Genomic DNA, 13,850 nt, shown 5'->3' on the forward strand with positions numbered 1-13,850 from the left:
ATGGAATGAAACAAAAGTTGCTGTAAAACTAGTTTAGGATGATTGAAACACACACGCATACATACTAGCTGAAAAGACACTTGGAACATTACTCGTCATTACTTCCCTGCTAATATTAGTTTCACTTTTTTCAAGACAACAATTAACACCCTTTTTTATATGGATAAAGTTGTTTGTGGGCTACATTAACTGCACAGTAAATTTTGATTTAATGGTCAGCATTGCAATTTTTTTTTACATAGTATTTCAGAATTTGAGAAGACCAATTAGATTAGTTAACAACCGTACCCTTTTATGGAAAAAAAAATAAGAATTGTGTAGCGCTGAGTGCACAGTGTAGCAACCCCACTTGTTAAAATAAAATTCTTTGCAGAGTTGCATTGCCCATTAAATGAGGCAAGACAGCTCTGCTCTGAAATTTCACTATCAAAGTTATGGTGCAATCCAATGGATGAACAGATCAATTGGACCAGATTTAAAAAAAAAACAGGTGTATATTATTCACCAGCAAAGATGGGTAGCAGGTTAGAAGATTGGAAAGAATATAAAGAACAGCAAAGAATGACAAAAAGATTAATAAGGGGGGAAGGAAATTAGCGTATGACAGAAAGCTAGTAATATAAAGACAGATAGTAAGAGTTTCTATAGATATTTAAATAAGAAAAGAGTTAACAAAGTAAGCATTGGTCCTATAGAGAGTGCATCTGCATAATTGATAATGGAAAGTAGGGAGATGGCTGATGAATTAAACAGGTATTTTGCTTTAGTCTTCACTATAGAAGACGTAAGTAACATCTCAGAAATAGCTGTAAATCAGGAAATGGAAAAGAGGGAGAACACAAGAAAATTACAATCACCAGGGAAGTGGTATTGAGCAAATTGTTGGGGGTGCGGGCTGGCAAATCCCCAGGTCTGATGGACTTCACCCTATGGTCTTGAAAGAAGAGGCTAGTGAGATAGCTGATGTATTGGTTTTAATTTTCCAAAGTTCCCTAGATTCAGCTAAGGTTCCATTAGATTGGAAAATAGCAAATATGACTCCTTTATTCCAAAAGGGAGAGAGACAGAAAGCAAGAAACTACAAGCTAGTTAGCCTAACATCTGTCATAGGGAAAATGTTAGAAGCTATTATCAAAGATGTTATAGGAGGGCACTTAGAAAAATTCAAAGCGATCAGGCAGAGTCAACATGGTTTTGTAAAAGAGAAATCATGTTTAACCAATTTATTGGAGTTCTTTAAAGGAGTCACATGTGCTGTAGATAAAAGGGAACCAGTGGATGGACTATATCAAATTCCTTCTGGAAATCTAAGTAAAGTGCCACATCAAAATTTATTGCAGAAAATAAAAGCTCATGGTGTAGGGAGTACATATTGGATAGAAGATTAATTAGCTAACGGGAAGCAGAGGGTTGGCATAAATGGGTCCTTTTTTGGTTGGCAGGATGTGGTGTGCCACAGGGATCAGTGCTGGGACCTCAACTTTTACAATTTATATAAATGACTTGGATGAAGGGAATGAAGGGATGTTGCTAAATTTGCTGATGACAAAAAGGCAGGTAGGAAAGTAAATTATGAAAAGGATGTAAGGAGGCTACAACGTGACATAGATTCAGTGAGTGGACAAAGATCTGGCAAATGGAGTATAATGTGGGCAAATGTGAAATTGTTCAGTAAGACAGGAAGAATAACAATGAAGCTTATTACCTGAATGGTGAGAGATTGCAGAGCTCTGAGATTCAGAGGGATCTGGGTGTCACAGTGCATGAATCACAAAAGATTAGTATGCAGGTGCAGCAGGTAATTGGGAAAGTTAATAGAACGTTATCTTTTGTTGTGAGGGGAATTGACCACAAAAGTAGGGAGGTTATGCTTCAGTTGTCCAGGGCATTGGTGAGACCACTTCTGGAGTATTGTGTACAGTGCTGGCCTCCTTATTTAAAGAAAGATGTAAATGCATTAGAAGCAGTTCAGAGAAAGTTCACTAGACTAATACCAGGATTGGGCAGGTCTTATGAGGAAAGGCTGGACAGGTTAGGCTTGTATCCAGTTGAATTTAGAAGAGAAAGACGTGACTTAATTGAAACCTTTAAGATACTGAAGAGTCTTGACAGGGTGGATGTGCAGGGGATGTTTTCTCTTGTGGCAGAATCTAGAACTAGGGGTCACATTTTAAAAATAATTTAAGACAGAGATGAGGAGAAATTTTTTTCTCTCAGAGGCTTGAGTCTTTGGAACTCTCTTCCCCAAAAGGCAGTGGAAGCAGAGCCTTTGAATATTTTTGAGGCAGAGCTAGATAGATTCTTGATTAACAAGGGGGCAAAAGGTTATTGGGGACAGGCAGGAATGTGGGGCTGAGGTTACAATCATATCAGCCATGATCTTACTGAGTAGGCTCAAGGGGCCAAGTCGCCTACTCCTGCTCCTAAGTCGTATGTTCATATGTTTGTAGATGTGTACTTTAAGTATAGTCCTCCTTCCTTTGTATTTTTTAAATACTTCTAGTTTGATGAAAAATGGCAACAGAGTTTAGCAGTCAATTCACAAAATGCATGTACCTGAATCTTAAGTGCCATTGCACTATGTGATGTAAAGTTCTGCAGCATATTTGATTGTATGTCCCAAGGTCTCTACACAAATCTACATAACGATTAGTGGTAACATTTTGGAGAAAAACAAGGAAGAATGTTCAACTGGAGAAAGTACCCAAGCACAATAGCATACTTACTGTATGGAACACATTCATATTGAACTTCCAGATACTTGTAGGTTCCTGGGCACGGATCTGGAAACACATCTGGTCCAGCTACAACTGAGCACTGGGTACGATTATTACACCTGGAAAAGAAGATAGAAAGCGCTCATTATTGTCAATCTGGTCAAAGAATTCCTGGATTGCAGCACTTTCTTCATTTCCAAGCCCCAGTCACAAATACATGAGACAAAGGAGTACACTGCCTCCATGAGAGAAAATAATTGTAAGCTGCATAAATACTGTTGTTACATATTTGAAGGCAGCATTGGAAAGGTAATGGGCAATCACAAATGCATTTCAAAAATGTTCATGTCCAGCATCTAAGTGAATTTGAGACTGGTGCCACTAAGAAGCAGCACCTGTCCAGAAGGGGCTGGATACATCTCCTCAATCACCCATAATCTTCTGTATTTTATAAATAACTCTACCGGTGTGTTAGTCTTCTTCAAAGGTATATTGTTTCACAGCAAATTATGGAGGTGAGCAAAAAGGTTATTAAAGAGGAGTTTTATTTTTAGAATATCTTTTAACATTAGTCAGAAAGGGCTCTGCTACCATGAACATGATTCAAAAGAGACAACAGAATTAGAGCTTGGATTTCTGTTGATATCACAATAACATTACCGGAATACTGAGACCAGCAAAGTGGTTTAAGGGTCCACTTATATTGTAATTTTATCATGACTATAATGCAATTTCCACTTCTCCACTACCCAAATATTGAAGTGCAAATCTAGATTCAAAGCTCAGTGTGAATCTGGTGGGAAGTGAGATGAGATAGTTTAACACCACTTGAGATTTGAAACCACACGGGGTCCAGCTTCATTAGAGGGCACTAGAGAAAAATCATTGGTGTTTGAACAAGTTATAAGAATACAGGCACATCCTCCTGTACTTTCTCAATGGTTACATCTTAGTTAATGGACAAAGAAGTAGGCAAATACTCTGAATTCTAGCACCAAAACAAAATTCTAAGGAATATTGGAAATCTGAAACAAAAACAAAATCAGTAGGTCTGGCAGCATTTAGGGAGAGAGAAACAAAGTTAAAATTTCAAATCAAGAGCCTTTCATCAGAACTGGGAAAAGTTAGAAATGTAATAGGTTTTACGTGTGTGAAAGGGGGAAGGGTGGAAAAAGAACAAAATGGAAACTCTGCGATTCAGTGGAAGACAGCAGCAATTAAATGACAAAACTGTTGAAGGTGCATGGCCAAAGGGAGTGGGTAAAGGAACGATTAAACAAAAAGATGTGTTTAGAGGAGGTGAGGAGATGTGAATTAAGTGTTTGAACTGTCAACAAAAGTCTTTGTGGATATGAAAATTATGGCTCCAGCCAAGAGAGGTGGGATGGTGTGGTGGTAATGTAACTGGGCTAGTAATCCAGAGAACTAGGCTAATGCTCTGGGTCATGAGCTCAAATTATAACCTGGCAGCTGGTGGAATTTAAATTCAATTAATAAATCTGGAATTAAAAGCTAGTCTAATGGTGACAATAAGTCAATTGTCTTAAAAAACCCCATCTGGTTCATTAATGACCTTGAGGGAAGGAAACCTTCCTTACTTGGTCTGAGCTACATGTGACTCCAGACCCACAGCAATGTGGGTGGCTTTTAAATGCCTCTGAAATAGCCTAGCAAGCCACTCAGTTGTGCCAAATTGCTATGAAGCTTAAAAGGAATGAAACGGACGGACCACCCAGCATCAACCTAGACAACAAAATGACAGCAGACAGCCAGCCAGTCGACCCTGCAATGTCCTCTTTACTAACAGCTGGGGGGTGGGTCCCAGAGTTGGGAGAGCTGTCCCACAGACTGATCAACCAATGGCCTGACATTGTCTGTAAGGTATGATTTGGTGAGTATGACAATGTCCCAGACACCAACATCACCATCCTTGGATATGTGCTGTCCCAGCAGGACAGATCCATCAGAGGTGGGCAGCACAGTTGTACAGTCAGGAGGAAGTTTTCCTGGGATCCTCAACACTGACTCCACACCCTATGAAGTTTTATGGCATGGTTGATTATCACCTGATGCCCCTTCTTGGCTGATGAATCAGTACTCCTCCATGTTTAGTACCAACTGAAAGAAATGCAGAGTATCAAGGGCACAGGATGTACTCTGGGTGGGGGACCTCAATGTCCATCACCAAGAGTGGCTCGGTAGCACCACTACTGACCAAGGTAGCGGAGTCCTAAATGACATAGATGTGGCAGATGTTAAGGAAATCAACAGGATGGAAAAACCTACTTTAGCTCATCCTCACCAATCTGCCTGTCACAGGTGCATCTGTCCATGACAGTATAGGCAACAATATTTGTGGAGACAAAGTCCCACCTTCACATTAAGGATACCCTCCATCGTGTTGTGTGGCGCTAACACCATGCTAGATGGGATAGGTTTAAACAGATATAGCAACTCAAAACTGGGCACCCATGAGGCGCTGTGGCCCACCAGCAGCAGTAGAATTGTATTCAACCACAATTTCTAACCTCACGGCCCAGCATACCCCCACCTCTACCATTACCATCAAGCCAGGGGATCAACCCTGGTTCAATGAAGAGTGCAGGAGGGCATACCAGGAGCAGCACCATGTATACTTAACAATGAAGTATCAACCTGGTGAAGCTGCCACTTGGACTACTTGCATGCTAAACTGTGGAAGCAGCATGCAATAGAGAGGGTTAAAAGATCTCACAACAAAAGAATCAGGTCTAAGCTCTGCAGTCCTGCCACATCCAATCATGAACGGTGGTGGACAATTAAACAACGAACTGGAAGCGGCGGCTCCACAAATATCCCTATTCTCAATGATGAATGAGCCACGCACATCAATGCAAAAGACAAGGCTGAAGCATTTGCAACCCTCTTCAGCCCAGAAGTACCAAGTTTATGATATATTTGGCCTCTTCCTGAAGTCTCCAGCATCACAGATGCCAGTCTTCAGCCAATTTGATTCATAGCACATGATAGCAAGAAACGGCTGGAGGCACTGGATACTACAAAGTCTATGGGCCCTGATAACTTAAGCAATAGTATTTAACACTTGGGCTCCAGAACTAGCTGCTCCCCTAGAGAAGCTGTTCCAGTACAGCTACAACACTGGCAACCACCTAACAATGTGGAAAATTGCCCAGATATGTCCTGTGCACAAAATGCAAGACAAATCCAAGACAGCCAATCAGTAAAGTAATGGAGGGGGTCGTCGAAAATGCTATTAAGTAACACTCAGTAATAATTTGCTCACTAGTGGTCAGTTTGGGTCCTGCCAGGGCCACTCAGCTCCTGACCTCATTATAGCTTTGGTCTAAACATGGACAAAGGAGCTGAATTCCAGAGGTGAGGTGAGAGTGACTGCCCTTGACATCAAGCCACAGTTGACCAAGTGTGGCATCAAGGAGCCCTAGCAAAGCTGGAGTTAATGGTAATCAAGGCAAATTCTCTACTGGTTAGAGTCATACCTAGCACAAAGGGAGATGGTTGCCACTGATGGATGTGAATCATCTTGGCTCCAGGACATCACTGCAGTAGTTCCTCAGGGTAGTGTCCTAGGCCTAACCACCTTCAGCAGCTTCATCAATGACTTTCATTCCATCATAAAGTCAAAGGTGGGGATGTTCACAGATAATCGCACAATGTTCAGCGCCATTCACGACTCCTCAGATACTGAAGCAGTCCATGTCCAAATGCAGCAAGATCTGGACAATATCCAGTCTTGGGCTGACAAGTGGCAAGTAACATTTGCACCACACAAGTGCCAGGCAATGACCCTCTCCAACAGGAGAGAATCCAACCATCTCTCCTTGACATTCAATGGCATTACCTTCATTGAATCCCCCAATATCAACAGCCTGGGGGTTACCATTGACCAGAAATAGAACAGGACCAGCCATATAAATACTGTGGCTACAACAGCAGGTCAGAGACAGAGAATTTCATGGCAAGCAACTTACCTCTTGACCGCCCCAAGGCCTGTCCATCATCTACAAGGCACAAGTCAGGAGTGTGATGGAATACTGTCCACTTGCCTGGATGAGTGTAGCCTGAACAACACTCAATAAGCTTGACAATATCCAGAACAAAGCAGCCAGATTGATTAGCAGCACATCCACCACCTTCAACATTCACTCCCTCCACCAACGATGCACAGGATGCATTGCAGCAACTTACCAAGCCTCCTTTGACAACAGGTTCCAAACCCATGACCTCTACCACCTCAAAGGCCAAGGACTTGAGAAAGCCACTACCTGGAAGTTCCTCTCCAAGCCACACAGCATCCTGACTTGGAAATATATCACCATTCCTTCATTGTCGCTAAGTCAATATAGAACCATAGAAAAGTTACAGCACAGGAGGAGGCCATTTGACCCATCTTGTCCATGCCAGCCCGAGGACATCCAGGTGCCCTTTCTAATCCCACCTTCCTGCACCCAGCCCATAGCGCTGCAGCTTAAAGCACTTTAGGTGTAGATCCAGGTACTTTTTAGAAGAGTTTAGAGTTTCTGCCTCTACCACCAACTTGGGCAGTGAATTCTAGACGCCCACTACCCTCTGCTTAAAAAGTTCTTCCTCATGTCCCTCCTACACCCTCTGCCACTTATCTTGAATCTATGTCCCCTGGTTCTAGAATTCTCCACCAAGGAAAACAATTTTGTCCTGTCCACTATCTATTCCCCTCATAATTTTGTACACCTCAATCAAGTCACCTCTCAGCCTTCTTTGTTCTAAGGAAAATAACCCCAACCTATCCAATCTCTCCTTGTAGCTACACTTTTCTAACCCTGGCAACATTCTTGTAAACCTCCTCTGCACTCTCTCCAGAGCTATTACTTCCTTCCTGTAACATGGGGACCAGAACTGCACACAATACTCCAGCTGTGGCCTCACCAGTGTTTTACACAATTCCAACATTATATTCTTACTTTTATATTCCATACCTCTGGCAATGAAGGGGAGCATTCCATATGCCTTCTTTACAACCTTGTCTACTTGAACTGCTGCCTTCAGGGAACTGTGTACTTGTACGCCAAGACCTCTCACTTCATCTATCCCTCTTAGTATATTCCCATTTATTGTGTAATCCCTGTAACTGTTTGATCTCTCTAAATATATGACCTCACACTTCTCTATATTAAAATCCATCTGCCACTTTACCACCCACTCCACCAACTCATCTATATCATTTTGGAGATTATGGCTATCCTCTACACTATCCACTACTTGGCCAATCTTCATGGAACTCCCTTCCTAACACCATTGTGGGTGTGCCTATAGTACATGGACTGCAGCAGTTCAAGAAGGCAGCTCACCACCACCTTCCCCAGTGATGCCCACACCTCATGAACGAATAAATAAAAAAAAATAAAAAACAGGATAAATGGGGAGCTGCACCCCAAATGTGGTGGGAACAATATGACAGATAGATCTCAGACAGTAGCTGCAGTATAAATAAATAAAACAAGAAACCAAAATAAGTCTGATTAATTCAGAGATAAAAACAAAAAACTGCGGATGCTGGAAATCCAAAACAAAAACAGAATTACCTGGAAAAACTCAGCAGGTCTGGCAGCATCGGTGGAGAAGAAAAGAGTTGATGTTTCGAGTCCTCATGACCCTTCAACAGAACTGAAGGGTCAACTTCTGCTGAAGGGTCATGAGGACTCGAAATGTCAACTCTGATTAATTAAGGGTATGTGCTGATCTTAATTACAAAACATGCTCTCCAGATTTAGAGTTTGATTACACCTCCCTTTCTCTTTCTCAGCTCACTTACCCCTATCACTGTATTCTCCTCCAGTACCAGAACTCTCCGAGATATCTGTGTACCTCTAATTCTGGCCTATGGTGCAATCCCAATTTTAATCACTCCACCATTGGTGGCTGCGTTTTCAGCTGCCTGGGTGCCAAGCCCTGGAATACTCTCACTTCCTTCCTTCAAGGCACTGCTTAAAGAGTACCTCTTCGAGCAAGCTCTTAATCATTTGAACTAACATCTTATATGGTTTGGTGTCATACTTTATTTCATAATGCTCCTGTGAAAAATCTTGGGATTTTTTACTAAGTTAAGGGTGCTAAATAAATAAAAGATTTTTGCTGTTGCTCTCTTCTTAAATAGTCATAATTCTGTACTAGCATTTCATTTTTCAGATGGGCCACTAATGGTCACACTCAATCTGCAGCAGATGAACATTTGTAACACTTCAAAATTGGCCTCGACATGCTGTTAGGTTAAAATACAGTTGATAAGGAGTCAAAAGCACAAAATGCACATGTTTTGGGAATTCAAATTCGATCCAGGTGAACTTTCTGCCTAAAATAGTTTCTTGCCACTTAGGTCAACTTGCAAAAATTCGGTTAAGACATTTGTAGGACATTTACATCTAATGTGTTGCGGTGGCTTCAGGGAACCCACAACTAATTAGGCAGCAGCAAGCTTGATTGGCAGCTCACATGGGAAATTCCTGACATGGGGAGTTGGTGGAGAGTCAGAAGTCAACATTAGGCTCTCTCTCTAGCTGGTACAGAGGCATAATTTGTAGACACCAAGAGTAGAAGAGAGACAAAAGAATATAACGTTATTAAAATTATAGTGCTGACTAGGTCCAGGGATTTAGTTTGTTAACAGATATAGCCTAGAAAATGCTACAAAAATAATGGCGAGTTCACAGCACCTACCATTGTTATTGCATTAAAAACCCAACAATGCATAATGAGGAACAGATATGCCATTTATTCTGAATCACCACAAATTGACAGATGGTTTGCACTGCTCCACTATTAGTCTAAAAAGAGCAACAGCCTTCACTGTCCCACGAGTGTCAAGAATCTTATGCCAGTAACACAAATTAATCTTCCATGGTTCAACTGGTCTTGTCTCAGAATTACAAGGTTCCAGATTCAAGTCCCACTCCAGAGCTTGAGCACAAAAATCAAGACTGATACTCCAGTAGCACTTAGTGAGTGCTGCACTGCCTTTTGGATGAGCCATTAAACTGAGGCCCCATCTCTCTGGGTGGATGTAAAAGATCCCAAAGAATAGCAGGGGGAGGTATCTCCGGTGTCCTGGCCAATATTCATCCTTCAATCAAGATTACAAAAACAGGTTAGCTAGTTATTATCACATTGCTGTTTGTGGGAATTTGCAAATTGCCACATTACCTGCATTACAACAGTGCCTACACTTCAAAAAGTGCCAAACAAATGCAAATGTTTCTTCTTTTATTCCCTACAGACTTTTAGGGCTGGTATTTCATGTTCATGTTATACTGACCTTCAGTTACCTGATTTATAAACCTGATATGAAACTAAACCTTCAGCCCAAGAAAAGGGAGCACTGAAACTGTTGTCTCACTCCTGCAAGTAAGAAATTGTTACTAGAAGATTTTTAATTTTGTCATGTTCTTACTTTTCCTTTCTCTTTTTCTCTTTCTCTTGATCCAATCGTTCTTTCCCTCTCCTATTTCTCTTGCATTATCCAATTTAATTCCCATTCATCCTACTCTCCTCTCCATCATTTGCTTTCTTTCCTTCTGTACCCTTTTTCATTGGTTAAGGAGGGAGAATATTGGATCAGACATTCATGAAGTTCCAGACATGACTGCATCTTTATCAATTCAAATTTCTGCAATTTGCAGTGCAAAAACAATATAATCTGAAGGGTGATAAAAAAAAATCAATTCGCAGTGCATGCCATGAGATACATTGCTCCAGCAATTTCTCGGTCAATTGCAGAGGAAACTGGTGATAGCTAACTTGGGGGAATACATAGCTCAGCTCTGAAATGTGAGAATATTTAGAATTAAGCTATTCAAATTATTGTTTTGTTGGGCCTGAACTACAAAACTGCACTTCAGGAAACTGGCATGATATTGGTACAGGGAGGATATTGGACATCTGGCGTCAATGATAGAGGAGGATGCAATCAACTCTCCATTTCTGCTAAATTCATGTGGCACAGTTCCAAGAATATTGTAGAAACACATGTCAAACAGATCTGTAATAATATATATAAATTGAAAAAAATAATATTGGCTTGTTTTTTCAAACTTAACTCACTCTAGAAGTTGTTCCCTTTGAGTGAGGTTGCAAGAAATTTTGATTTGAAGCAAGACTGATCAAATGACAGGAAATCTGTGAATTAAGGATCATCAGAGATTGCTCTCTACATAGTGTGTACCTGGTCAGCAGTGATTTAATTTTCATCTAAATTTACAACAGCACATATGTTGTGTTGCAAACCTGATAAAACACTCAGCAGCTGCTACATAAGCTTTTCAATGCATGTCTCTATATGAAATTTTGAGAGCTAAAGTTCTTTGGGTTTCCCAACCTTTCCCAACCCAAACAAGTTTCAAAAGCAATCATTCAACAGAGCGGCCCAGCTGTCCTTTGCTGTTATATCAAACCACTGGTTGAGCTTGCCAATAGACAGGACTCTGACATTCACTATTCCATGTTATCTTGACTGATATCAGGTTTGGACATGACCCAAGGTCATGGGACACTAGTCCTTGTGCTCTTTTTGTCTACCAAAAGGACCATCAAGCCTGGCCCTTTCAGTTAGGTAAAAGGATTGTGGAGTATGGTACTGAGCTATACCAGCCAAGACACATCCCAGATCGAACACACAACTCATTGCTAAGTCAGTGAGGATGCTAAAATTGGCCTTAGTGTCCTACGTCTGCAGTAGAGGGAGAATCAACCAGGGTGTCCAGAACTTGATCAGGACATGTCGAGAAAGTGATTAAAAAGGCATAAGGGACCCCGAGCTTTATAATCGGAGGCACAGAGTACAAACAAAGGAAGTTCTAATGCACTCCATAGCTACAGCACGCAGGAGGTGGAGCTAAGTACCCAAAAGTGGGACTTCCATCTCTCAATCTGATTTGGCAGCTCCAGCAGTCCCTGCAGCATTAGAACTCAGTAGTGGATACTGCTGGAACTGCTAGTAGGCCTTGGGATGAAGTTAACATGGATCCTGGAGATGGGCAAGTCCGGGGTTTTGGACAGGGAAAAAAAAAATCGGAAAGCCGAGGGGGGCAAGGGGTGAGGGTCCAGGTGGTAAATGACAAGAAGAGCTTGGAGGGGGCAGCCCCAATGCGCACAGGCCACCTCTCAAAGGGCATATCCCCTCTTCTTACCTGCTTCTTAACCAGTTTTGTTAAAAAAAAGCCTTCCAACTCACGCCTGCCTGCCCACACCAACTATATTACGGTGCAGGCAGCGTAATATTTGGTTCAATTGGCTTGTTAACAAGCTCAATTGCATGTTAATCATTTTATCAAAATGATGGGCACCAGCCTAACGTTTTATGGGCAACGGGTCGGGGTGGGCGGGAAGGCAGAGTAGCCACCTGTCATATTTCACATGCAACCCTGCCCAAAACTCACCTGGTTCGGGGGCGGGGTGGGGGGGGCATAAAATCCTGTTCATGTACTGTGACTATTCTGTGATTCTGTAATAAAAATAACTACTGTATAAATCATGCTTGTACCTCAACATCTGGACAGGTTTATTACTTCCCAAGCATTTATATCATTTCCAGACAAAATTTATGGTACTTTCATGTTCAGCACCTTGCAGATATTAATGCATCAATGAAATATTTATTTTCTTCCTTCACAGGTTACTTTCATCAGCTTCTTGTTGAATATCACCGAATGGCCCCTTTTGAAAGGACCTCAATTTATAATGTTTTGGGTAGAACTGTGAAGAGAATGGTCAGTTCATTAGCCATTTGCGTGCCTCATTTGTTGTGAAAGCTCATCTTATAAGAATTTTTTCCACACAGGTAAAATGGTCAAACATGCTATTGTAAAGATCCTGTCAACCTTTGAATTTCCAGGAATGTTCCTTGACTATCTGGTTTCCTAACCAGTCTGGGTTTGCGTGCTCTAGATTTTATGATAAGCTGGACAGAAAATAGCTCATACCATCACACTGACACATTCTCAATATATGTGGTATTTATATAACACTAGAGATAAGAATGATGGAGCAGCTAGGGATTTTTGGATATGTAGGAAACGCCATTTACTCCCCAAAGCCTATCCACCATCTACAAGGCACCTGTCAGACGTGCAATGGTTACGCTCCACTTGATTGGATGAGTGCAGCTCCAACAAAAGTCAAGAAGCTCAACACCACCCAGGTCAAAGGAGCCCGCTTGATCGGCAGCCCATCCACCACCTTAAACATTCGCTCAGTCCTCCATCAGAGCACAGTTGCAACAGTGTATACTATATATAAGGTGCACTGCAGCAACTTGCTCCTTTGACAACATCTTTCAAACCCATGGGGAAAAATTTCCCCCCGTTGGCGGAGAAGTGCAGGAGCGGGTGGGTGTGTCTCCAATCAGCACCCCTGATTGGGGGTGTGCCACCATTTCAGGTGGGCGGGCCAATTAAGGTCCGCCCAGTGTGATGTCTGCCAGGAAGAGCTATGTGCTCCCTGTGCGTGCAGGGAGGGGGGATTCCCTCAGCCGGGAGTGCACTCTTTTGTGCATGTGCACGGAAGAGCGCACTCATCTCCCTGAGGCTAAGTGTTGCCTCAGGGAGATCAGCTCTGAATTAAAATTTGCAATAAAAATGATAGAAGGATTTCCCTCACATGTCCCTTCATGTGACACTGTTACATAAATTGGAACATGTCCGTAACTTTAACTAAAACCTTTATTAAAAAATGTAAATACCCTCATGAAACCTCATCCCGCCCGGTGGATGAGGTTTCATGCTTTTTCTGAAGCCTGCCAGGGCTCCTGGCCTGCCCGTCAACCATAAGGTTGGATGGGCAGGTCCATTAATGATTTTAAATTACATTTTTAATGGCCTCAATAGGCTGTTCACAAGTTGGCGGGCGCGCAGCTGACTTGGCAGCGCCCCCGCTGACCTGAAAATGGAAATGACGCGGGGTGACATCGGGAGTTCCACCTGATGTCATTCCGCATTATTTTACGCATCAGCGAGTAGGCCCTGTCCCCAATCGCCAGCCGGAAGATCCTGCCCATGATGTCTACCACCTAAAAGGCAAAGACAATAGATGCATGGGAACCCCACCACGGGGGTAGATAGGAATGTAAAACTCAAAACACAAAGGGAT

General features: G+C 42.1%; 1 protein-coding gene across 2 annotated transcripts in view; it reads right to left on the minus strand.

The window, feature by feature from the left end:
• adgrl3.1 (adhesion G protein-coupled receptor L3.1) overlaps window positions 1-13,850 on the minus strand; it is a 928,790-nt gene that overhangs the window by 391,076 nt on the left and 523,864 nt on the right. For both annotated transcript variants that reach the window (XM_041185670.1, XM_041185669.1), the window contains exon 5: window positions 2,727-2,836. In XM_041185670.1, coding sequence (XP_041041604.1) covers window positions 2,727-2,836 — 110 coding nt within the window. The remainder of the gene's footprint in view (window positions 1-2,726; window positions 2,837-13,850) is intronic.

This window comes from Carcharodon carcharias, chromosome 4 (assembly GCF_017639515.1).
Source record: "Carcharodon carcharias isolate sCarCar2 chromosome 4, sCarCar2.pri, whole genome shotgun sequence".
Lineage (NCBI taxonomy): Eukaryota > Metazoa > Chordata > Chondrichthyes > Lamniformes > Lamnidae > Carcharodon > Carcharodon carcharias.